The sequence below is a fragment of the Brassica oleracea genome, chromosome C8 (genome assembly GCF_000695525.1).
Source record: "Brassica oleracea var. oleracea cultivar TO1000 chromosome C8, BOL, whole genome shotgun sequence".
Taxonomy (NCBI): domain Eukaryota; kingdom Viridiplantae; phylum Streptophyta; class Magnoliopsida; order Brassicales; family Brassicaceae; genus Brassica; species Brassica oleracea.
Genome location: NC_027755.1, coordinates 28,991,272 through 29,014,601, shown reverse-complemented (window position 1 = coordinate 29,014,601; position 23,330 = coordinate 28,991,272). Strand labels below are relative to the sequence as shown.

General features: G+C 35.4%; 6 protein-coding genes across 7 annotated transcripts; 5 read left to right on the top strand and 1 right to left on the bottom strand.

The window, feature by feature from the left end:
• Positions 1 to 315: 315 nt before the first annotated feature.
• LOC106307778 lies at positions 316 to 2,230 on the top strand. The gene is made up of 3 exons (XM_013744829.1): positions 316 to 558; positions 1,205 to 1,831; positions 1,955 to 2,230. Exons 1-3 carry the CDS (start codon positions 409 to 411, stop codon positions 2,108 to 2,110), a joined length of 933 nt encoding a protein of 310 aa, XP_013600283.1. The 5' UTR covers positions 316 to 408; the 3' UTR covers positions 2,111 to 2,230.
• A 2,489-nt stretch (positions 2,231 to 4,719) lies between these two features.
• Positions 4,720 to 7,817, top strand: LOC106310601 (protein NRT1/ PTR FAMILY 8.1). Its single transcript, XM_013747826.1, is given in 5 exon segments — positions 4,720 to 4,767; positions 4,769 to 4,826; positions 4,920 to 5,140; positions 5,434 to 5,987; positions 6,927 to 7,817. Coding segments are annotated over 5 exon segments (1,716 nt in total). The 3' UTR covers positions 7,762 to 7,817.
• A 5,760-nt stretch (positions 7,818 to 13,577) lies between these two features.
• On the top strand, positions 13,578 to 15,583 carry LOC106307977 (ataxin-3 homolog). Its single transcript, XM_013745083.1, has 2 exons — positions 13,578 to 13,968; positions 14,769 to 15,583. The coding sequence occupies exons 1-2, from the start codon at positions 13,714 to 13,716 to the stop codon at positions 15,369 to 15,371; spliced, it is 858 nt and encodes a 285-aa protein (XP_013600537.1). The 5' UTR covers positions 13,578 to 13,713; the 3' UTR covers positions 15,372 to 15,583.
• Positions 15,584 to 15,852: 269 nt separating this feature from the next.
• On the top strand, positions 15,853 to 18,617 carry LOC106312229 (histone-lysine N-methyltransferase family member SUVH9). Its single transcript, XM_013749670.1, has 3 exons — positions 15,853 to 16,669; positions 16,813 to 18,046; positions 18,309 to 18,617. Exons 1-2 carry the CDS (start codon positions 15,964 to 15,966, stop codon positions 18,009 to 18,011), a joined length of 1,905 nt encoding a protein of 634 aa, XP_013605124.1. The 5' UTR covers positions 15,853 to 15,963; the 3' UTR covers positions 18,012 to 18,046; positions 18,309 to 18,617.
• Positions 18,618 to 19,353: 736 nt separating this feature from the next.
• LOC106307529 (reticulon-like protein B12) lies at positions 19,354 to 20,646 on the top strand. Of its 2 annotated transcripts, none has more exons than XM_013744508.1 (4): positions 19,354 to 19,791; positions 19,857 to 20,031; positions 20,126 to 20,337; positions 20,424 to 20,646. In XM_013744508.1, exons 2-4 carry the CDS (start codon positions 19,862 to 19,864, stop codon positions 20,570 to 20,572), a joined length of 531 nt encoding a protein of 176 aa, XP_013599962.1. In that variant the 5' UTR covers positions 19,354 to 19,791; positions 19,857 to 19,861; the 3' UTR covers positions 20,573 to 20,646. The 2 variants fall into 2 exon arrangements, with proteins under 2 accessions (XP_013599962.1, XP_013599961.1); XM_013744507.1 differs by having other exon boundaries at positions 19,356 to 19,750; positions 19,851 to 20,031.
• An 11-nt stretch (positions 20,647 to 20,657) lies between these two features.
• LOC106307526 (mitochondrial uncoupling protein 1) lies at positions 20,658 to 22,958 on the bottom strand. The gene is made up of 9 exons (XM_013744506.1): positions 22,713 to 22,958; positions 22,101 to 22,316; positions 21,941 to 22,019; positions 21,711 to 21,844; positions 21,523 to 21,621; positions 21,323 to 21,427; positions 21,158 to 21,232; positions 20,986 to 21,072; positions 20,658 to 20,895 (listed from the first exon to the last, which is right to left on the bottom strand). Exons 1-9 carry the CDS (start codon positions 22,788 to 22,790, stop codon positions 20,851 to 20,853), a joined length of 918 nt encoding a protein of 305 aa, XP_013599960.1. The 5' UTR covers positions 22,791 to 22,958; the 3' UTR covers positions 20,658 to 20,850.
• Between the last annotated feature and the right edge of the window lie 372 nt (positions 22,959 to 23,330).

Here is a 23,330-nt window from a genome sequence, read left to right as displayed (position 1 = left end):
CTCTTGTTCTTGTTTATGGTGTACAAAAGAGTGAGATGAGTGATGGTATTTATAGTGAACAACAATACATAAAATAACAAAGATAGTGCTTAATTTGGTAAATGAGTGGGTGATCATAGTGTTTGATGAGTAGATGATCATAGTGCTTGAGTTGGTAAAGAAGTGGATGATCATAGTGCTTGAGTTTGGTGAAGAAGTGGATGATCATTTCAATGCTTAATTTATAACAGTTTTTCTTTTTTCTTTTTTGATAAAAAAAAAACTCTACCTCACGCCAAGTCGCCAACTTTGACTTCATTCAACCATTTTTTATAGATCTACATTAACAAGAAACTTTTATAAATATAGAAGCTCCGGAGTTTAGATATTCAAAGCAAGAAAAGTAAACAAGATTGAGAGAAGAAAGTAATGGCTGCCTTATCGGAGAAAGACGCTGCAGCTTATCTGGACGCAAGGCCTAGATATCCAATCGACTGGTATAAGAAGATAGCCGAACGGACACAAGACCACAAATTTGCTTGGGATGTCGGAACTGGTAACGGTCAAGCTGCTATTGGGGTAAACTTTCTAACTCTCTATCTTCTTCTTTTGACTTGGAAAGACCTGAAACCTTTCTTTACTATGATCATCTAAGTTAGTAACTTAGTATGATTCGTGATACATAGATTACGCTGATAATTCCACCAAAAAGATAACTAATTCACTTAGGAGGGCTCTTTTGTTATTCTAAAGATAAAGTCAAATTAGGTGGCGGTCACACTGATTTTTGTTTATTCAGCCTCTTGGTCTTTGTTATTTATTATATGCATATATAATTTGTTTTTTCTTTTGTTTGACTAAAAAGTCTTTGTGAATAAAAGTTTTATATGAAAGGAATAATAGGAAAATATCATCACAAATATAATACTTCATGATTTAGAATTTACTTTAAACAAATGAGCTTAGCTTCGGCAGATTTTGGAAGAAGATATCGAGGCAAAACTCAACAAGAGAAATTCATCATCGATGTTTTATCCACGTGGTCTCATTATGAATTGTTACGTGAATCAAGTGAAAAATCAAATAACAGCTTTGTTGATATAGCTATGCATGATTTTTTTTTTTTGGCTAGGAAATATAGCTATGCATATGACAGGAGAACGTCTCCTATTAGCGTTGAATACTTTTAGATAACAAAATATTAATAACGCTCTGTATTTCACAGCTTGTTGAACATTACGAGAATGTGGTGGCTACCGATATAAACGAGGCGCAACTTAAACGAGCAATCAAACACTCAAGAATCAGTTACCATCACACTCCAAAAAACATGTCAGAAGACGAAATGGTAGCTCTAATCGGTGGAGAAAACTCAATGGATCTCATAGTTGCTGCACAAGCTGTCCATTTTTTCGACTTAACCACATTTTATAATGTTGCAAAACGTGTACTTCGTAAGGACGGTGGCCTAATCGCCATTTGGGTCTACAACGACATCATTATCTCGCCAGAGATCGATCCCATAATGAAGAGCCTTGTCGACTCCACCCTTCCTTTTAGAACTCCTATTATGAATTTGGCGTTTGATAGTTATAAAACGCTGCCGTTTCCTTTTGAGAGCATAGGGATGGGATCTGAGGGAGAGCCTGTTAGGCTTGACATTCCGCATAAGCTTTCTCTTAAAGGGTTCATAGGATTCTTGAAGTCGTGGCAGCCTGCTATGAAGGCTAAGGAACAAGGAGTGGAGCTTGTAGATGAAGATCTTATAGCCAAGTTTGAGGAAGCTTGGGGTGATGAAAACCAAGTCAAAGATGTTTACTACAAGGCTCATATGATTGTTGGGAAAATTCCGGTAATTTTTACAACATCTTAAACATACATCAAACATTTTAATTAATTAGCATAATTAATCCTTCACATTCTATAATATTAGTCATTTTACTTATTAGTGTTTGGTGGACTTGTTCTTGAGCAGGAAATGAGAAGTGAATCTGATAAAGTGTCTGAAGACAGTAACAAAGACAACTTGCTGCAAACCGATGTTGGGAGAAAGCAAGAAAGGCGACAACCATCAGAAGAAGAAAATAGACAAAGTAAGAAACAAAACACAAGTGAAGATGAGGCATGCTAGAGAATAACGTGTGGTTAGCGATTTGAGTTATTAAAGTTTGTATTAACGAAAAGATGAATCATCGCGTCAGTATTTTAGCAATTCAATAAGGGGTTTAAATAAATAAAATCTTTTAAACCATTTGAGAAAGCTATAGTGTTACGTTTTTTATCTCTTTTTTTTTTCAACAAGAACAGAGTAATAAAATAGTTATGTTTTTGATATCAATATTCGTTATTGATAAAATTAAAAATCCTAACGGAACGCCTTGGTTTTCCTACAAACCTGAACCACGATCAGCATGTAATGGATGGACTTGAGAGTCCTATAACATGCATGCCAGAGTTACTGAATTCGGTTTGAAAGAAAATACCCACTCCGTTACTAAATATAATATGTTTTAGATAAAACTATAAAAGCATATATATATTATGAAAATTTCTTTTATTTAAAAGTGTCATTAAAACTATAAATTTTGAAACCCTTTATAAAAAAAAAACTATAAATTTTACTTACTAAAAGAACTATAAGTTTTAAAATTATTCAATCAATTATAAAATAAATTATAAAATATAAATGATTATACAATTTTTGACAGGGTTAAAATTTACCTAAAAATGAAACATTTTACATATTGTAATATTAATATTGAAAAGAGATCTCTCATGTATAAGGCCCTGGTCGGTAAGGTGATGGAAGTAATAAATATGATTGGAAATCACCCATATTTGATTATACCATGGATCCAAAACATACTCTATAGAATTATACATATTTTTTTTTCCAAAATTGCTCATAAAAAAAGATAAAAACAATAGTAGTTTAGTTTATTATTATTTAATGAATATTATTTTGGTAATTTTCTTTGTTGTGTATCATTTTGTGATAGAATTATTTTCGCGATATTTAATAAGATTGCCAAACACACACACACACATATATATATATTGACATAAAGAGATTTTAATGTAATGATTATTTATTAATTTATACTCTCTCCGTTTAGCAAAAAGATTAAAAAAATTATTGAAATGCATTTATGTTTGTACTAATTATATATATTTAACGTATTTGAGATAAATAAAATTATTTCTATAATCCATGCATTTTATAATTAATATTAATTTTAGAATAAATATAAATTGTATTGAAATTCTAAAATGACAATTTTTATATGATAAAAAAAAATAACACTTTTAAAGGTGGGGATATAATTCAGTTAGATCAATTAGCAACTACAAGATAATAAATTATGGGATCATAATTAGATCTCGCAACTAGACATGTTAGGGCCGAAGCCCGTAGCCCGAGCCCGCCCAGCCCTAAAAATTACCGGGCTTGGGCTTCTCTTTATAAGCCCCAAAAAAATTGGGCCTTTCGGGCTAAGCCCATTTGGGCTTTGGGTATTTTGGGCTTAAGCCCGTTTGGGCTAGGGCCGGCCCGAAAACCCGAAATTTATATTTTAGCGTAAATATTATCCACTTTATTGTTTCATCATTACAAGTGTTACATTTTAAATTTTACAAAAGTACCTTCTTCTTTCATGTACAACATGTTTTTATTTTCAAAATACAAAGTATGAAACGTTTGACCATGTTTATCATAAATTTTGTTCTCTTATATTTTTTGTTTTAATTGATAATTGATTATTTAAATCTTATTAAATTTGGTTTGTGTATAAAATGTTTTTAAAGCATACCAAAAAATAAAAAAATTGTGATAGAGAAGAAAATTTTAAACTCACTTTATAAATTTTTTATTTTTTAAAAATGAAACTCTTTTTTTTTAATGAAAATTCACATGTATTAAAACGATGGAAGTGGCAATGACAAATTATTTTTTGAAAAGCCCACAAAAGCCCGAAAAGCCCTATAGCTCTATAAGGGCCGGGCCGGGCTTTGAATTCTAGGCCCAAATAATTTTCGGGCCGGGCTCAAATATTTACGGATTTAGCGGGTTTGGGCTGGGCCGGGCCAGCCCGAATTGACACCCCTACTCGCAACTACCTTTCAAATCAATGTTAAAGTCTTTATTAGTTTCAGCGGTAGGAGTTCACGGTTCTTGGTGATAATATTCACCCTGTGGCGACTGCAACGCGTAGTTTGTGAAGGAGAAATCCAAATTTTTTTCTTTGCGACTCTACGATTGTTCACACTTGTGTGTTTTCTTCTTGTTTTTAATAAAAATCAATTATTATAACTCCACTAAAGTTCGGTTGGAGGATAGATTTTCAATTTTCTGCAACATCCTTCGATATGGTAGTAAACTTTGGAGTCAAAACAAATAATACCCAAATCTGAAAATTACAAAACATCGAGGACGAAACTGCAAACATAAGGAAAGAGAAGAGAAGAACACTCCTTTCTATTTTCTTGTGTTTATATAAATAAGGAAAGAGGTGTGACAGTAGAAACAGAGCTCTGCAACTTTTCAAGCTCATACTCATATTCTGACAAGTTCAACCACCCTCAAGTTCTACTTTTGTCTCTTCATTCTTGGTAACAATCATTCTTGGGATTTTACTGCTTTTAACCAGAATCTTGAAATATTCGTAGCATGGAGTGTGTACTTGATTTATTCTGCATATTTCACTCTAAGCATGTACTCGGTTATTCATTTTTGTTAGTATTATGGAAGAAAGTGATGTGTATACGGAAGATGGAACAGTCGATATTCACAAAAAATCCTGCAAGTAAGAAGACAACCGGAAACTGGAAAGCTTGCCGCTTCATTCTTTGTAACAATCCTTTCATTTGTTTCCTCAATATCTTTTGCTTTATGGGTGAATAGATTTGATCACTGCTTGTGTGTTTGTTATATTGTTCTTTAGTCAACGTGTGCTGTGAAAGATTGGCCTACTATGGAATGAGCAAAAACCTTGCGGACTACTATCTTAAGAGTCGTCTGAATCAAGGCAACACTACTGCTGCGAATAACGTCACGAATTGGTTTGGAACATGTTATATAACTCCTTTGATTGGAGCCTTTCTAGCTGATGCTTATCTTGGACGTTATTGGACTATCGCAACCTTTGTTTTCATCTATGTCTTCGTGAGTCTTATTTTTTCTGCTAATGACTTATCCTTAAAATATCAAGTTTTGGGTTTGTTAATGAATGAGTCCCATAGTTCGGGAAATAACTCATTAATATATAAAGCTTTAGGCCAATCTAAATCCATGTTAAATCCGAATTTAATATGATATCAGAATCACCTGATGATAGACCAGTTTGTGGCATGAACAGAACCATCTAGTTATTTCCAATTGATTTTAAATTAGAAGCTTCTGATAATTCTGAATTTAACTTGGTGGAAGTAAGAGGTTTGTTTTTCTCTCTCTCGCAGGGTTTGACTCTTTTGACGTTATCAGCTTCAGTTCCTGGACTTAAACCGGGTAACTGCAACAGCGATACATGTCATCCGAGTTCCGATCAGACAGCTGTTTTCTTTGTTGCGCTTTATATGATCGCTCTTGGAATAGGTGGTATAGAACCATGTGTTTCGTCCTTCGGAGCGGATCAGTTTGATGAGAATGACGAGGCCGAGAAGCTAGAGAAAAGCTCTTTCTTTAATTGGTTTTACTTCTCCGCTAACGTTGGAGCTTTTGTTGCTGCGATTGTTATTTCCTGGATACAAATGAACATAGGTTGGGGATGGGGCTTTGGTGTCCCGACCGTGGCCATGGTCATTGCGGTTATGTTTTTCTTCTCGGGAAGTCGTTATTACCGACTTCAGAGACCGCAAGGGAATCCACTCACACGGATATTTCAGGTTATAGTTGCAGCCTTAAGGAAGATGAGTGTTGAGGTTCCAGAGGACAAGTCTCAGCTCTTTGAAATTGCTGCTGATGCGAGTAATATCACTGGTAGCCGGAAGCTAGAGCATACAGACAACTTAAAGTAAGAAACAAAAGTTTCCATGATTCCAACTAGGCATAAGCACATTTACCCAGAACCCAACCGAATTGAAAAACAAGGTTCTGTTTGGATATGAATTACTTGAGTCACTTGAGTGGATCATATATGTACCTCTAAAACCGGAAAACTGAAACCAAACCGAAAACCGAACGGATACCCAAATATATGTAATCAAATACCTATAAATATTCAAATAGTCATTTTTAAGTTTTTGTCACAAAAATAGTCCTAAAAAAATAAATGACCAAAATAGTTCTTTTTATTTTGAAAATTTTAATATTTATTTTTTATTTTTAAAAATTTGAATCCATCCCCAAAACCCAACCATTTAACTCTAAACCATAAGTCTTAGATTAGTTAACCCTAAAGATATAAATGCATAATTACCCTTCAATAAAACTTCTTTTGGTTATTTTTTTTTTGGAAATTTATTTTTGTGAAAATAAATTAAAAAGACCTATCTAAGAGAATTTATCTAAATATATTAACTCTACTTTAATTTTAAAGTAATCAAATGTTTTCAAAATATGATTTATAAGCCGAATTACTTGAAAAAACAAATGATCTGAATACCCTTTATCCGAATATTTAAAATTACTTGAATTATCCAATTATTTTTAACCGAAAATCTGAAAACATGATATTTAATTCAAAAACTGAATTATCCGACTTCTGACCCGAGTTAATAAAACAACGGAACCGAAATGGACCCAAATGTATCTCACATTATACTAGCCGGTTCTCAATCTTGTTATCCAAACTAAACCAAATTTTCTAAATACCAGATGAATTCTATATCCCTAAAACTGAAACCGAAAACCAAAATAAACTAAATTGAACCAATATCAGAAATGGCAAGGCCAAATTCCATCTTTGTCCATCTTTCTTACGAGGTTCTAACATAAGTGTTGAACAAGTTAGGTTTTTCGATAAGGCAGCGGTTGAGAGTCAATCCGATAGCATCAACGACGGTGAAGTGAACCCTTGGAGACTCTGTTCGGTAACACAAGTCGAAGAGCTCAAGTGCATAATCACTCTTCTTCCATTTTGGGCCTCAGGGATAGTCTTTGCCACAGTGTACAGCCAACTGAACACATTGTTCGTCTTACAAGGAAACACAATGGACCAACACATGGGGAAACACTTCGAAATCTCATCAGATTCCCTCTCGCTTTTCACCACGGTCAGTGTACTCTTCTGTACTCTTGTCTACGACCAGTTCATTGTCCCCTTCGCAAGAAAGTTCACACGTCAAGAGCGTGGCTTCACTCAGATTCAACGTATGGGAATAGGTCTCGTGATCTCAATCTTTGCCATGATCACTGCAGGAGTCTTGGAGGTCGTTAGGCTCGACTACGTCAAAACTCACAACGCATATGACGCGAAAAAGATTCCCATTTCGATTTTCTGGCAGATTCCTCAGTATTTTGTAGTTGGGTGCGTAGAAGTTTTCACTTTTATAGGCCAGCTTGAGTTTTTCTATGACCAGGCGCCTGAGGCGATGATAAGTCTCTGCTCGGCTTTGTCTTTGACAACTAAAGCGCTTGGGAACTACTTGAGCACGGTTCTTATGACGGTTGTGATGAAAATGACGAAGAAAAAGGGCAAACCGGGTTGGATACCGGATAACTTGAACCGGGGTCATCTGGATTACTTTTTCTATTTGCTGGCAGCTCTTAGTTTCCTCAACTTCTTAGTGTACCTCTGGATTTCTAAACGCTACAAGTACAAGAAAGCTATAGGTCGAGCACATTGATGAAATAAACTGGATGCCAAGAGATTTGGTCTTGTGATTCTTCACAAGGTTATGTAGACTATGCATATATGTAAAGGATAGATTAGTCAATACTTAATCCCTAATCCCCTCACAAAAACTCTCGATATATATATATTGTAACTAGATGATTTTCCGCGATATCACGGGATAATATTATATAAATATTACTTGTGGTAAATTTTATATATATTTAAAATTTATAATAATTTTGATAAATTAAATTTGTTGATAAAAAAATGATAGAGAACTTGTGATTGGTTGATTTGGAAGAACAACATTAAATTTTATTACATTATATTAATTATCTTAACACATGCATCTCATAATTATGGGGAAAAAAACTACAATGAGTTGTGATATATTTGTAGTATCTATGTCAAAATTCAGAAAATAGTAAGTTTGAAAAGATTCTATTATATTAAAGATTGGATCAAATAAAATGTTTAGAGCATGATAAAAACCGGTTCTTAGTTTTTTTAGTTAAAAGTTAAGAGACGGGTTATTATAGTTTGCTAAGAATCTCACACTAAGAACCTCCCAATAATCATGCTCTTAGAATTCTGTCCTTCTCATTATTTTTACTTATTTAATAAAATTCAAATAATAGTATAAATTTAAATTGATGACTCATTAATCAAAATCATATGTACATGACAAATAAGCAAAATTATCTAAAATCATGGAGAATATGACATAAACAAATTTACTTCAATCAAAATCATATGAACATGACAAATAAACAAAATCTAAAATCATGGATAACATGACGAATAAGCAAATTTACTTCTCAAATAATAGTATAGATGACATGTAAAATCTAAAAATCTTCATAAAATTCATGACTTTACGACAAAAATTTATGACAGTTGAATATATCTCTAATAATTTTATCTACAGTTTCAAAATATTGTTTACACATTGTTAGAACTTTATCCATATATATAATGGGTTGAGATTCTTTAATCAAATAAAATATGTTTTAAGTGAACACACATTTATCGAACATGTTGATTGATTTATTTGAATTTGAGAATTTTAAAAGTAATTATGTGGACATGTTAGTATATTGTCTTAGATAGTAGAATATTAAACAATAGTGATGTTAGTTTTAGTATTATATGTACACTAATACATAATATAATAATTTCTGCAATTTAACTTGATTGGAATTTACGAAACAATTTATTATCATGGAAAAATACATGTATATAATATAATATATATGTTGTTTTATAAAATAATAATCACCCAAAAGATACTTTGATTGGAATTTATGAAACAATTTATTATCATAGAAAAATATATGTGTATAATATAATATATATTTTGTTTTATATAATAATAATCACCCAAAAGATATATATTAATTGAATAAAAAAGAATTGAATTCATATTATCATTATCAAAAATATATTACTTGTTGTGTTATTATCCAACATTAATAAAATAGAGTGATAGATAATTGACAATATAATAAATTAAATTAATTATTCGCTAAGGGTATCAACGATTTTACTGGTCTAATTTTTAACGTGAGAGTTCAATCGTGGAAAATCGCTTCGAAAATAATAGTATATACACCTAACATTTTTTTTTAAATGCTAACAAATATATACACCTAAATATCATTTGTGATAGGATATGTCCCACACCCTATGCGGACTAATATATACACCTGACATTTTTAATTCTTATATTCATTTTTATTAAAACATTATTATATTAGATAAAATTTTAAATTAATGTTATAAATATAAAACTTCAGTATTCATATTGGTAATAAATGTATTAAATTATGTTCTTTTGTTTCATAGTTTTATTTATGGGATGTGAATTTTGGATCAAAAAAATTTAGTAATAATCAAATTAGGAAACTTGGATTTAAAATTACACACATATTGTATTTGGTCTAAAAAAATCTAGTGACACTAAAAAGATTATAAAAAATTATAAGCCATAGAGAAGATAGTTTAGATTTTGGTACTACAGAATAAACCGAATGGATGTTATTTTTAAGAAGCCGCAATATATGGATATGTCTAAGTATATTAACCGATCCAACCAAATAAACCGAAGAAACCAATTAATTAAAATATATATTAGTATACTTATATATAAGTTTTATAGTAATATGTTTTAGGTCAATATTTCCAATAAAAATAAAAAAAACAGGTTATAATATTAGTCATTAAATCATAAACTAAATATAAGATAAACACAATCATGATATTATCGGTATATATTGTTTATATCTATTTATTAATTAACTGTTCTAAAGCCGTGATAATTATATATTAAAATATATTTTAAAAATAATATATATATATATCATTAGAACAAGTAAATGTTTATTAATATTTTAAATACATGATAAATAAATAAATATATATATATATAAACATAAAAATTTAAACAATAATATTAATTAAACTAATAATTTATACTAAAATCATGTAAAAGATGATAAATCAGCAAATTCACTAAAATTGTGGAGAAAATGACAAATAAGCAAATTTACTTTTCAAATAATAGTATAGATCACTTTCTATAACAAGATTAAGCCTTATCATCTATAGTGATTTAGATTTTGGTTCAAAACTTCAAAAGTATTTGCTTGTGATTTGTAAATGTAGATACACATGATTTGGGTTTTGTTGATTGTTTTTATTTTCTCTGAACACGGGTTTTGTTGATTGTATTTTTTTATGGTTCATGAATAGTACTACCAAAATGTAGATACACATGATTTGGGTTTTGTTGATTGTTTTTATTTTTTCTGACCACAGGGTTTTGTTGATTGTATTTTTTATGGTTCATGAATAGTACTACCATTTGTTTGTAAAATGTTTATTTGATTTAGAAAAGTTTGGAACTTTGGATAGTGGAGTTGAATAGTTGGAAACAAATCCATGGTTTATTTTGCTTTGCTTTGCACACTTGTTGAAGTCAATTAGTTTTACACTTGGCAGACACACACACACATTATAATGGCATCTGATTTTTAATTAAACTGGATGAATGGCCCAAGATTTGATTAGCAGCAAATGGTTCTTGACAGAAACAATAAATGTATTTCGGTAATATAAGTTGTCAACTTTTTTAAAGCATTTCTATATATGCTACTCCATCCTTTTCTTAAAAAAAAATATATTTTACGTTTTTCACACGTATTAAAAAATACATTAAAACTTGATTGTTTTTTGTAAATAATAATTTTCCATAACTTTTAGCCGATAGAAATCCAATAAACACCATTAATTTTTTTAAAAATTTTTAATTTTCATTAAATAATACATTGAAAAAGAAAAAAAATGTATCTTTTTGAAACAATTTTTTTTAGAATGTAGATCTTTATGAAATGGAAGGAGTATCATCTATAATAATAAATGAGATTTTTCTCCCTCCTTATGAAGCCACATCAGAATGTGCATAGGGCAAAAGAGGACACCTGTCATCTATTATTTTCGTTGAACAAACATCATTTTTTCTATGTGGGCTCAGCACTTCTGTATTTTTATTTGTGTGTTTTTTGGATTTTTCCATAAAATATCACATGGTCCATCTTTTATTAGGGCTTTTCCTATTCCGATCACAGACAAACTCCGCTTTTCCTCTTTCACTCTTCGTCTCCTTAACACTCCGGCCATCTTCCGTAACTTCAGCCGTTTTGGTGTTACATCCCTTTAATCTCACATTTATTTTGAATCCACTACTCATCCCACTATCTATTAATTAAACATGTTATTATCAGTAAAGGTAACCGTTTGAAGCTCAATAGTATAAATGTCTTTCTTCTCTGCGATGAAAAGCCACACTGCTAGGAAATCTCAAACTCCAGACATAGTAAAGCTTCGATTCCAGATTCAGGTTTTGTACTTACCCTAGCTTTTCCTCTCACTCACACAAAAAATAAAAAAACTCATGGCGTCGCAGAGAGTTATCATCACTTCTCCGTTCATCTTCCGCCAGATATGCTGCCAGATTCGTAAGCCGAAACCCTGGGCTCTCGTCTCCTTCCCCAGCTCGATGCACTGCTTTTATGGGGACATCTTCGGTCGCGTCGCAGGATATTCAACCTCTTCATCGGCTGCGCAATCGTCTGCTCCAGCTAAAGATGAGGCGAAGAAGACATATGATTACGGAGGCAAAGGTGTGATCGGAAAGGTTTGTCAGGTCAATGGTGTCATTTTTTATGTGAGATTCGAAGATCAGGAGGGATTACCTCCGATCATGACTTCTCTGGAGGTGCAGGATCATCCCACGAGATTGTTGCCTGAGGTGTCACATCACTCGGGTCAGAATGTCGTCAGGACTATTACCGGCATTAGGAACTTGAGCATCTGAAAATGCATTTAGAGTTCATTGTGCAGCGTTGTTGTAGATGAATATTAACATTTGGAACTTAATTTACACTAAATTGTTCTCCACCACTTGCTGCTTTATTAGCCAATCGAGCTTTTATGGCAGCAGCAGCCATCTGTTCTAAATAATAACATGTTGATGGTACAAAATATTTCTTACTTTATGTATCATTCACCAGAAGAGTCAATTGGTTAACCAGATTTTTTTTTGTGCACCAGTCAATTAGAGCTCTTTAGGCTGCATTGTAGGAAAGTAGTCAGTTAGATATATTAATTATCTTCACTAACAATTCAACCTTAAGGGTGTTTTTACCTCTCTCCAACATAACCAAAAATCCTGAGAAGATATCTAAATCAATTTCACTTCTTTCCTTATGGTTTTAAGAAGGAAATAACACATGGATGCACATTAGTTTTCTGATCTGAACCCTCAACTGCCGTGAACGTCTAAGACATTCAGTTATACTTTCAGCATCAAACGCCAACCAAATTTTATTCTACAAACGACCATTAATATTAGGTTGACTGAAAACTGTTAACTAAATTTCAGTGTGTGGTTAACAGTTAACTGATACAAGGAAAATTCTTTCACAGTTTTTACCGGCATTGCAACAAAAGAATTCAAATAACTTGCATGGTTAAGCAGGAATAAGAGAGAACAAGCAGCATATATGAACTTTGTTCCCCCATCGAGAAGAAGCTCTCTATACTGATACAATCATTGTAAACATACTCTTCATATAAAAATTTGTAACTCATTTTGAAAATTCTAATTAGTTCTTTTCGGTTAACATGATTTATTTTATTGATCTTCAAATATGACAATATATACATACTATATATATATATATATTCAAATAGTAATGATAAAAAAAATATTAGATTTTTATGTGTGTACCTAACTTAAAATATTTTTTATTACAGTGAATCGGGTGCATCATATAAATCAACAGTTTAAATAAAAATGTATAAAATAAAAGGTATAACAAACATATAAAAGGAAAAATAACATAAGCTAACACAATCAACCACAATTGTTTTTAAAAAATATTATTCTTATTATCATAGTCAAATTAGAAAACCATTTAAAAAAATAAAACAAATTCATTTTCATGAAAAACATTAATGGTCGAACAAGTATATAATCCCTAAATGGAATAATAAAATAGATAGTAATTTAAAAAACAGTAATATTTAATACTATTTAAATTAAAATTTCAATAATTTGTTAAATTTGCTTATTTGTTTACGGGCTACACCCTAGTATATCATAAACCAAAATATTACATATAATAGTTTTTTTTATATAAATATCTGCTTACTAAGTTGAAACTAAGTGTAAAAAAGTAAAAGCATCTAATTTCGTTAAAAAGTCATTTTATATAAAAGGATAACGAGGGAGGGGGGGTGTAAATATTTTATTTCCAACTTCCCATCTCGTCCCATTTCTTTCTTCTGCTTGCCTTTGTAATTGCTTGAAGGCAAAGACTTTCGCATCGCTCCACATATATATATATATCGTCACGGATTCTTAAGGAGATTAGGGTTTTGATTTGAATCTCGATCGGCCATGGAGCGACCGAGCAACGGAGGAATCTTGTACCACGAGGTTCAGGAAGCCAATCTCTGCGCCGTTCACTGCGTCAACACGGTCCTACAGGGACCTTTCTTCTCCGAATTCGATTTGGCTGCCGTCGCATCCGATCTCGACGGGAAGGAGCGCCAGGTCATGCTCGAAGGCGCCGCCGCAGGAACCTTTTCCGCCGGCGATTTCTTCTCTGAGGAGTCTCACAACGTTTCCCTCGGCGGCGATTTCAGTATCCAGGTACAATTGCCATTTCTTGAATGCCTCAAGATTTAGGGTTTCGATTTCGTGGTGAATTTGAAGTCGAAACCGTTTGTGCCATATCTGTGAGCTTGAAGATTGACGCACAAGTTTAAAGATTCGAACTTTTTTTATAGCTTAGTGCTACAGATCAAATCAAGTTGATTACAAAAGTATTGAATTGAGATTAGTAATGGGCTAAGATTGACTTTTATGTTTGTATCGCTTACTCACTTCACGTTTGATCATGATCGTATCGTGTAAGAACTAAGAAGTATCTTATCATCTATGGTTAGCTTGAAAACTAGTCTGCTTTGACACGTGTCAGTTTTGCTTGCAAGTTTTGTGTGTTGTTTAAGTGTACAAGAATCTGAAATGGAAACCTTTTGAATGCATATCTGTGATCTTGAAGATGAATACACCAATTCAAAGATTTGAACTTTTTTAGCTAACTGCTACATATCTAATCAATAAATGATTAACAAATATAGTGAATTGAGATTAGTAATGATGCATTCTCGGACTTTTATAGATTCTTTACTCATGATTTCGGAGACTTTATGTTTTGGTATCATTGACTCACTTCAGGCTTGATCATCTATGGTTCCTGGATAGCTTGAATACTAGTGGATCGATAAGTCTGCTGCGACATGAGTCAGTTTTGTGTGTTTAAAATTTAAGTGTAGAAGATAGCAAACCACTTATTGCCCTGAATAGAAGCTTGGAGGTTTATGTGATCTGTATAGCATCTAAAAGCTTCAGACTTTTCACTGAGGAAGCTTTGTATTTTTGATTGACAGGTCTTGCAAAAAGCTTTGGAAGTGTGGAATCTACAAGTGATCCCTCTCAATTGCCGCGATGCAGAGCCTGCGCAGATAGACCCCGAGCTTGAAAACGCATTCATCTGCCACTTGCACGACCACTGGTTTTGCATAAGGAAAGTGAACGGAGAATGGTATAACTTTGACAGCCTCCTCGCTGCACCGCAGCACCTATCGAAATTCTACCTCTCTGCGTTTCTAGACTCTCTCAGAGGCTCGGGATGGAGCATCTTCATAGTGAAAGGAAACTTCCCGCAGGAGTGTCCCCTGTCTTCTTCTGAGGCTTCAAACGGTTTTGGTCAGTGGCTCTCTCCTGAAGACGCAGAGAGGCTGTTAAAGACCACGGGGGCTGTGCGGAGGAGTTCTCCTTCTTCTACCGTTGGAAACAGAGCTAGTGATAATGTCGATCAGCAGAGACCATATGAGGCATTGTCGCGGGAGGAAGTGAGGGCTTTTTCGGAAATGGAGGATGATGACTTGAAGGCAGCGATTGCAGCGAGTTTGCTGGATGCTTGTGCGGCTGGTGCCAATCCTGGAGCTGCTGGGTCTTCTTCTCAAAAGGAAACTGAGAAACAAAAGTAGCAGAGAAAATAGAGAACCAAAGGCTGCTTCATTGATGTGGGTGAAAGGAACACTCACTTGATTCTGTTTTTGTTTTTGTTGTCTAAAAATTTTACATACAGAAGATAGAAGCTTTACATCGACAGAAACCAAAGGGCTTGTGATATGGTGTTTTGTTTGAGTTCTTTTTTTTCGGTAAATCAACCCATCTTTCCTTCTGAAAATCTTAAATGGTAAATGTTTCAAATATTTGTTTATATATTCATTTAAGAAAATTAAAATAAAATAAGATAAATACTTTTTTTTTCTGCGACATGATAAATATTAAATACTGCTTTCGTAAGTTTTTAATTCAGTATTTTTTGCTTCAATACTTTTACAACTGTAATTGATTTTGACAAAATAATAAATAGACTAGAAGGGATAATACTTTTAGTTAAACAGTAAATGTTTCAAATGTTTGTTTATATGATCATTTAAGAAAATGAATGAAGCGTCTTCTCGGCTTAAGCTTGAAGAACCCAAAAAAAAAAAAAACCCTATTTCTTCGATTTATCGCTCAAAACCTAGTTACCCCTTTCTTCTCCTTCTTCTCCTTGAAAGAAAGAAAGAGATGACTTCTCACATACCTATGGTGATCCCTAAGCCGGAGCCAGTCACTGATTCCTCCCCACAAACTCCGATTCCACCCTCATCCGTCTTCAATTTCAACACCACCACCACCCAATCTCCCCTCGACCCTAACTTGTACACGGAGTTCAACAACGTCGCCGAGACTTTCCGCTCCGCCTTCGCACAGCGCCTCAAACGCCACGAGGACGTCACGGTTCTCGATTCCCTAACCGGCGCCATCGTACCGGTTCCCGAGGAGCAAGATCCGGATCCGGATCCGGTCAGTTACCCTTCGCAGTCCCTCAAGCCGCGTAAGCCTCAGGAGCGCTCGTCTGAGCTCGTGAGGATCACCGACGTCGGCCCCGAGGGAGAGAGGCAGTTCCGGGAAGTCGTGAGGAAGACGAGGATGATCTACGACTCCCTCCGGATCTTCTTGATCCTCGAGGAGACGCGCGAAGAGCTCGTAAGGAGGAGAGGCAGGCCCGATAGCAAAGCCGCGTCGATGATGAAAGAGCGTTTCCTTTGGCTCAACCGCGACAAACGCATCGTCGGTTCGATCCCCGGCGTCCAGGTCGGAGACATCTTCTTCTTCAGGCTCGAGCTCTGCGTCATGGGATTGCACGGACAGACGCAGGCCGGGATTGACTATCTCATTGGCTCCCGCAGCTCCAACGGAGAGCCGATCGCCACCAGCGTGATTGTCTCAGGTGAATATAAACCGGTTCAGTTAGAGTCCGGTTTACTTAGATTAATTATGGTTAAGCTTCCTTTATAGAATCAGCTTAAGGTGTTGATATGATATCAGAGCATTCTAATTCATTCTCTTATTGATTGATTTGATTGAATTCAGGTGGTTATGAGGATGATGATGATCAAGGGGATGTGATTATCTACACGGGACACGGAGGGCAGGACAAGCTCGGGAGGCAAGCTGAGCATCAGAAGCTGGAAGGTGGGAACCTCGCTATGGAGAGGAGTATGTACTACGGGATCGAAGTGAGAGTCGTTAGAGGTTTTAAGTACGAGAACTCTGTTTCTAGCAAAGTTTATGTTTATGATGGTTTGTTTAGGATCGTTGATTCTTGGTTCGATGTGGGGAAGTCTGGGTTCGGTGTTTTTAAATTTAGGCTGGAGAGGATCGGAGGACAGGTGGAGATGGGGACGTCGGTGTTGAAGTTCGCCAAGACGCTTAAAACCAACCCTTTGTCTGTGAGACCGAGCGGTTACATCAGCTTCGATATCTCCAACAGGAAGGAGAACGCTCCTGTGTATCTGTTCAACGACGTTGATGACGACCAGGAGCCGTTGTACTACGAGTATCTCGCCACTACTTCTTTCCCTCGCGGCATATTGAGTAGTAGTAGTAGTGGTGGTGGTGATAACGCGAGTGGGTGCGGCTGTGTCAACGGCTGTGGCAGCGGCTGCATCTGCGAGAGGAAGAACGGAGGCGAGTTTGCTTATGATTACAACGGGAATTTGATAAGAATGAGGCCGTTGGTGCATGAGTGTGGACCTGGGTGTAAGTGCCCTCCGACGTGTCGGAACCGCGTGACTCAGAAGGGGTTGAGGAGTAGACTCGAGGTGTTTAGGTCGGTGGAGACTGGCTGGGGGGTTCGGTGTTTGGATATATTGCACGCCGGCGCTTTTATCTGCGAGTACGTCGGGGTTGCTTTGACGAGGGAGCAAGCCAACATTCTGACAATGAACGGCGATACTTTGGTGTACCCTGCTCGGTTTTGTTCTGATAGGTGGAAAGATTGGGGAGATTTGTCTCAGGTGTTTCCTGATTACGAGCGGCCTTCGTATCCTCAGATCCCTCCGGTTGATTACGCGATGGATGTTTCTAAGCTGAGGAATGTTGCTTGTTACATAAGCCACAGCAATGATTCGAATGTGATTGTACAGTTAGTACTGCATGATCACAACAATCTGATGTTCCCTCGTGTTATGCTTTTCGCTGCTGAGAACATTCCTCCCATGACTGAGCTCAGCCTTGATTATGGAGTCTCTGATGATGAATGGAGCCCCAAGCTCGCCATTTGTAATTAAAACTATCAGGCCGCCGCCGCCTTATTTTTTCCAAGGTAAAAACACTAAGTTAACGGTTTTAATAAGTTTCACAAATGAAGCTTGTAGTAGTGTTATGTTAATTGATAGAAGAAAGAGATCATAGGTTGTTGCAGGTTGTATCACGCTATAAATGTGCGTAACTTGGTCTCTGATTTCATTTAAACAACCGTGTTCGCTTGAATGTGATTATAATCTTTGCTAGCGAGTTTCTTCTGTTTTTGCTTGATGAGTTCTATTGTCTTCATCTGATGCCGTTATTGATTTGGTTTCTTACAGATTGTAATCAAAGCCGTGGTAAAAAATCGTTTTTTGGTTGGTCGCATGAAGTAAGAAGATGAAAGCAGTTTGTGGCAGAATCAAGGTTTGATAGAGACTCCATTCCTCCCATTTGTGTACGTTTTGATGTTGTTTTGTGTATGTTTGCACAATTTGGGAGTCAATGTTTTTTCGGGGTATTAGTGTACAAAACTCAGAAGGATGTTTCTTTGTCTGTATCGGTTTGCTCTTGACATGTCTATGAAGTGAAGTGAAACAATATTATCCTTCTTGTCTCTCTCAAAGTATATAAGAATGCTGCTTTATTGATGTGGGTGAAGGAACATTCACTTGTTTTTGATACCAACAAATTTACATACAGAACATGGGAAGTTTTACATGGACAGAAACCAAACGGTTTGTGATATGGTGTTTTGTTTGACCTTTTTTTGGTAAATCAAACCATCTGGCATCTCCATCTTCACACCATATTTTTTTTTTTTCATTACTCTATTTCTACTCTATTTTGGTATAAAATATGCTCTAGAAAAACTTAAATTGAAAGATCCAAACACCAGTCCACACTCCAAATTCAGCTTCAGCTAATCTATGGTCACATTTGTCCATGTCTTGTAAATCTCTCTCTCTCTCAAGTCTCGACTTTATAACCTTTTTCTCCTAACGAAATGAATCTGCAGTTGCAGATGTGAAAGAAGAATGTATAATAGCGTCATGGATGGTCTTTGAGAGTTTTGCTTACACAATCTTCACTTTTCCTCGGGTCCAAATCCAGCATCCCTTGATTAAATACTGAAATGGTAAAAGTTTCAAATATTTGTTTATATAATCATTTAAGAAAATTAAGATGAAATAGATTAATACTTTTTTTTCTTCTGCTGTATGATAAATACTGCTTCTGTTGTTTGAATTCAGTATTTTTTTGGTCAATAATTTTTAGTTAAACAATTAAATGATTTGGACAAAATTAATAGATTAAAAAATACAAACTTTGATAATACCGACCATTTTGTACAGTTGTTAAAAACATGGAGTAGAAGGGTTAACACTTTTAGGCTGGAAGGTGATAGATATAATACATCAAGAGGCAAACATATATTTTCTCTTTTCTTAACAGAGCATATAATAGCTTTGAAGAATTATTAGTTTATTATATTCAAAGTTGATGATGGTGATGACCCAACTTTAGTCTCATCACCTTTTTTGTTTTTCTTACTCTCTTCTTCTGATTCATGCCGTTCTTTCGCTTTGAGACTTTGTGATTCATCTGCACTTGATGATCTGTTTCTGACATAATATCTTGGAGACTTCTGGGATCTGAGAAAATCTAAATCCAAGTTGGAGTCCTGTTGCTGATTTGTCTTCTCAAATGGGAATGGGTTCTTCTTTGGAAAAGCTGTTCAACAAAGAGAGGACTGTACATGAGATTCTGGGAGGTGGCATTGGTGAGTGAATCCATATATCATTACCAAATCCATCATAGAAGGTAAGTGGTCTCTCACTTGTGTAACGTTTCTTTTTCCTTGTTATGAAATGAATCTGCAGTTGCAGATGTGATGCTGTGGAGGAAGAAGAATGTGAGTGTTGGTATAGTCGCAGTAACAATAGGATCATGGATGGTGTTTGAGACATTTTCTTATACCATCCTCACTCTTCTTTCAAGTGTTCTTCTCCTCTTGCTCTCTATTCTCTTTCTCTGGTCCAAATCTGCATCCATCCTCAACAGGTAAAACCAAAAATGTCTCTGCCAAGAGATCCAATGTAGTTAAAATATTTTTCTTTTATAATTTATTGTTTATATATATCCCTTGGGCTCTTAGGCCGTCACCGCCATTAACAGAGTTTCAAGTAAGTGAAGCAATGGCTGAAGAAGCTTCCAAGTTGTTGCGCATCCATGTGAATAAACTACTACAAGTATCGTATGACATTGCAATGGGAAGAGACTCAGAGTTGTTTATTAAAGTAGCAGTCTATCTGTTTCTCATAGCATTCATTGGAAGCCTCATGGATTTTCAAACACTTTGCCACACTGGTCAGTTAATATCTCTAGTAGACTTGAACTGGTTTAACCTGGAAGATTCATTAAACCGTGGCTGTTGGTTTTGGTTATTTTGGCAGGGGTTTTGGTGGTGATGGCAGTTCCAGCTTTCTGTGAGAGATACGAGGATTGCATAGATGGATCTATAGTGCTCATCTACAACAAAGCTAAAGAGCTTTACCTGAGATTCAAGATATGGGCTTATCCGGAACATACGAAACAGAGCTGAGACTCGCTTTGTCTCTATTTCTCTCTTCTTTTCAGGAGTTTTTATTTATTTTTGGTTCCTCAGTTTTGTGCAAGGGAAGAAATTGTATCTTTTTGATAAATGTTTGAACGGTACAGTCAATATATAGAGCAACCCACATAAATTTATTTCATAGTTTTGCTTGAAAACAACCTCTATCCCGAAAACAATATTCAATGAAGTTTTGGCCTATCTCGACCACCGAAATTAAGAAGAAAACATTGTTGCTCTTATTCTCTCTCTGGTTAAGATTTTGTTTCTCAGTGTTTCTTGGACGAATCTAGTTCCCGGACGTACTTCTTTGCCTGGATCAACGTATTAAGAACAGTGATTAGAAAAAAAAGAGAGGTTCCGTTATTGAGTTGATACAGTAAAAGTTGCATTAGGCCATTTACCTGTTCGAGGGTCAAAAACATGATGACGTTCCATGAGCCAAGACGTCCAAAGTTGGGGATGAAACCCTTGTAAAATGCCATAGGACCCTGTATAGGAAACAAAAACTCAAGATTTGTAAACATTTTCTGGGGTTATGTTTAGAATTCCCAGAGAGAGCAAAGAGTTGCTTACGTCCGCCTTCAGAGTTTTGACGAAGCAGTCAATAGTGCCTTTGTAAGAAGGATCTCCCATCATTCTTGACTTAACCTGTGCCACACAACAATATTCAAGAATAAAATCAGGAAGCATAGAGGAACAAACTCATGGGTTAACGTCATGTGTAGATAAACATCATACCACGTCAACAGGGGAACCAATGCAGACCGCAAAGAATCCTGCTCCCAGTCCAGCTAGAATATGTGTGACAATGTTATCAGTGAAACCTGGAATCTTCAAGATTGTCTGAAATAGAAAGGAAAAAAAAAAAACACGAACATTAGTTCAAGTATCAGGATCCTTAGTTAGAAAAAGAAGCGGGGGAATAGTTTGTTTCGTACCTGTTTCACTTGATCGTAACTCGCTAATTCAGCGGCATTGATGATTGCGTTTCTTGCCACGTTAGGTCCAAGACCAGTCCAAAGAGCTCGGACTCCTTCCTGTCAGAGCCAGAGCCAAATTAAATAGATATGAAGCAGAGTTTAAGCAAACGCATACATAACCCCAACTTCAATGGCGGGATAAATACCTGTCTAACAATAGTTGAATACGCATTCAGCGATCCAGTATACCGTTTTGGCACACCTGCAGGTAGTTTCCCTTCAGCCTGAAGTCTAACCTTCACAAGATCGGTGGGATTCGCCACCATGATACCCAGCGCACCTAAGAGTCAGACAGCAACAACAACAACAATAACAAGCCAGTTAAGTGATAAAGATGGAAAGATACATCATCAGTTTCTTCTAAGGCTACGCTCACCTGTTGTCAAACCAGCAAGGATTTTCTTGCTCAATGGAACATCACCAACATGGTCTTTCCCAACGTACAGGTTTTTGACCTGAGTAAAACAACAATCTGGTTTACGATGAATAGCAGCAGGTTTTGTTAGAGCAAGAAAGAAGTAAAATTTGAAACTCACCGGCTCATACATTCCGATCCTAAGACCACCAAACAGGCACTGACGATGCAATCCGGGAACAACACCTTTCCACAGTGAACGAAGCCCTTCCTCCCTTGCAATGGTACCAACAGTTCCAAGCAATCCTCGATACTTAGGGAGAGTGACATCTCCAGCAATGGCAGACTTCTGGAGCTGAAGCCTAACTTTCGCAGTGTCCAACGGAATCGTACACACCTGATCCAATTGCATGCGAAATTTCAGAGACAGCTTACATTGCATTATTAACAAAATCGATTCCACCACGAAAACTTCATATTCCTTTCGCGCAAGAATCATATATAAAAAAAAAGCATAATTAAAATCGTGAAACACTGCAATCAAAACTCTAGCAACAGATCTGACCGGTTTAACACAATCGAGATGGAATATTCTCATCCTTCAGATTGTTGAAATCGAATCAGTTCAATCGAAACTAAACATGAGAATATATCATCTGGAGAAACGGTTTATAGAATCTAATAGATATACGATGGAAAAAACGAAGATCAACAACCTGATCAGAGTTTTCATGGAAAATTCGCAATACATTTGCGCGTACAAATCGAAGCATGGAAAGTTCTCGGAAAGTACCTCGCCGACGCAGGCAGCGAAGGCACTGCAGGCGAAAGTTTTGGGCAACGAAAGGTCGGATTTGCTATCAGCTACCATCTTCTTCGATCCAGAAAGATACGAGAGGGAGTTTAAGAGTTTCGAATCTCGGGAAGAGCGACGACGATTGGTGTCGAGAGTTTCTGCTTTAGTAAAAGATCGTCGTCCCTCTCTCTCGCTCTGCTACGAAATAAATAAAAGAAGGTAATGTGTGGGCCCACTTCATATATATAAATAATATATTTGCAGGTGTGTGTCACACTAATCATCCACTAAGATTTGATTATTCGCTGTGATTAACTTGAAGAAAATCAAACAAATGCTGACACCACGCCACGCTAAAATAAGATATTTATCACTCTTAATTATCCCCGAATTTCTTATGTTATTTAATAAGTCTTCTGAATATCTCGTTTATTTTCTTTGTAATTTATCAAATCTCCACATGCTTCATTCCAAAAGAAAATTATATTTATATATGAAAGTTTAGTCGGAATAATTTGTTATTCATATCTATGTTCCTCGTTTTTATATGTTTATACATTACATATTTACTATATCATTTATATACTAAATTGCAAGTCACTGATCAAAATTTGT

Excerpts from the sequence above, each read along its gene's own strand:
- LOC106307778 (XM_013744829.1), top strand. The coding sequence starts at position 409 with ATGGCTGCCTTATCGGAGAAAGACGCTGCAGCTTATCTGGACGCAAGG. Across the intron at positions 559-1,204 it reads ACGGTCAAGCTGCTATTGGG|CTTGTTGAACATTACGAGAA; the intron begins GTAAACTTTCTA and ends TGTATTTCACAG. Across the intron at positions 1,832-1,954 it reads TGATTGTTGGGAAAATTCCG|GAAATGAGAAGTGAATCTGA; the intron begins GTAATTTTTACA and ends GTTCTTGAGCAG.
- LOC106307977 (XM_013745083.1), top strand. The coding sequence starts at position 13,714 with ATGGAGCGACCGAGCAACGGAGGAATCTTGTACCACGAGGTTCAGGAA. Across the intron at positions 13,969-14,768 it reads GCGGCGATTTCAGTATCCAG|GTCTTGCAAAAAGCTTTGGA; the intron begins GTACAATTGCCA and ends TTTGATTGACAG.
- LOC106312229 (XM_013749670.1), top strand. The coding sequence starts at position 15,964 with ATGACTTCTCACATACCTATGGTGATCCCTAAGCCGGAGCCAGTCACT. Across the intron at positions 16,670-16,812 it reads CACCAGCGTGATTGTCTCAG|GTGGTTATGAGGATGATGAT; the intron begins GTGAATATAAAC and ends GATTGAATTCAG.
- LOC106307529 (XM_013744507.1), top strand. The coding sequence starts at position 19,675 with ATGGGAATGGGTTCTTCTTTGGAAAAGCTGTTCAACAAAGAGAGGACT. Across the intron at positions 20,032-20,125 it reads TCTGCATCCATCCTCAACAG|GCCGTCACCGCCATTAACAG; the intron begins GTAAAACCAAAA and ends TTGGGCTCTTAG. Across the intron at positions 20,338-20,423 it reads TCAAACACTTTGCCACACTG|GGGTTTTGGTGGTGATGGCA; the intron begins GTCAGTTAATAT and ends TTATTTTGGCAG.
- LOC106307526 (XM_013744506.1), bottom strand. The coding sequence starts at position 22,790 with ATGGTAGCTGATAGCAAATCCGACCTTTCGTTGCCCAAAACTTTCGCC. Across the intron at positions 22,020-22,100 it reads GGATCGGAATGTATGAGCCG|GTCAAAAACCTGTACGTTGG; the intron begins GTGAGTTTCAAA and ends TGTTTTACTCAG. Across the intron at positions 21,073-21,157 it reads TCAAAACTCTGAAGGCGGAC|GGTCCTATGGCATTTTACAA; the intron begins GTAAGCAACTCT and ends TTTCCTATACAG.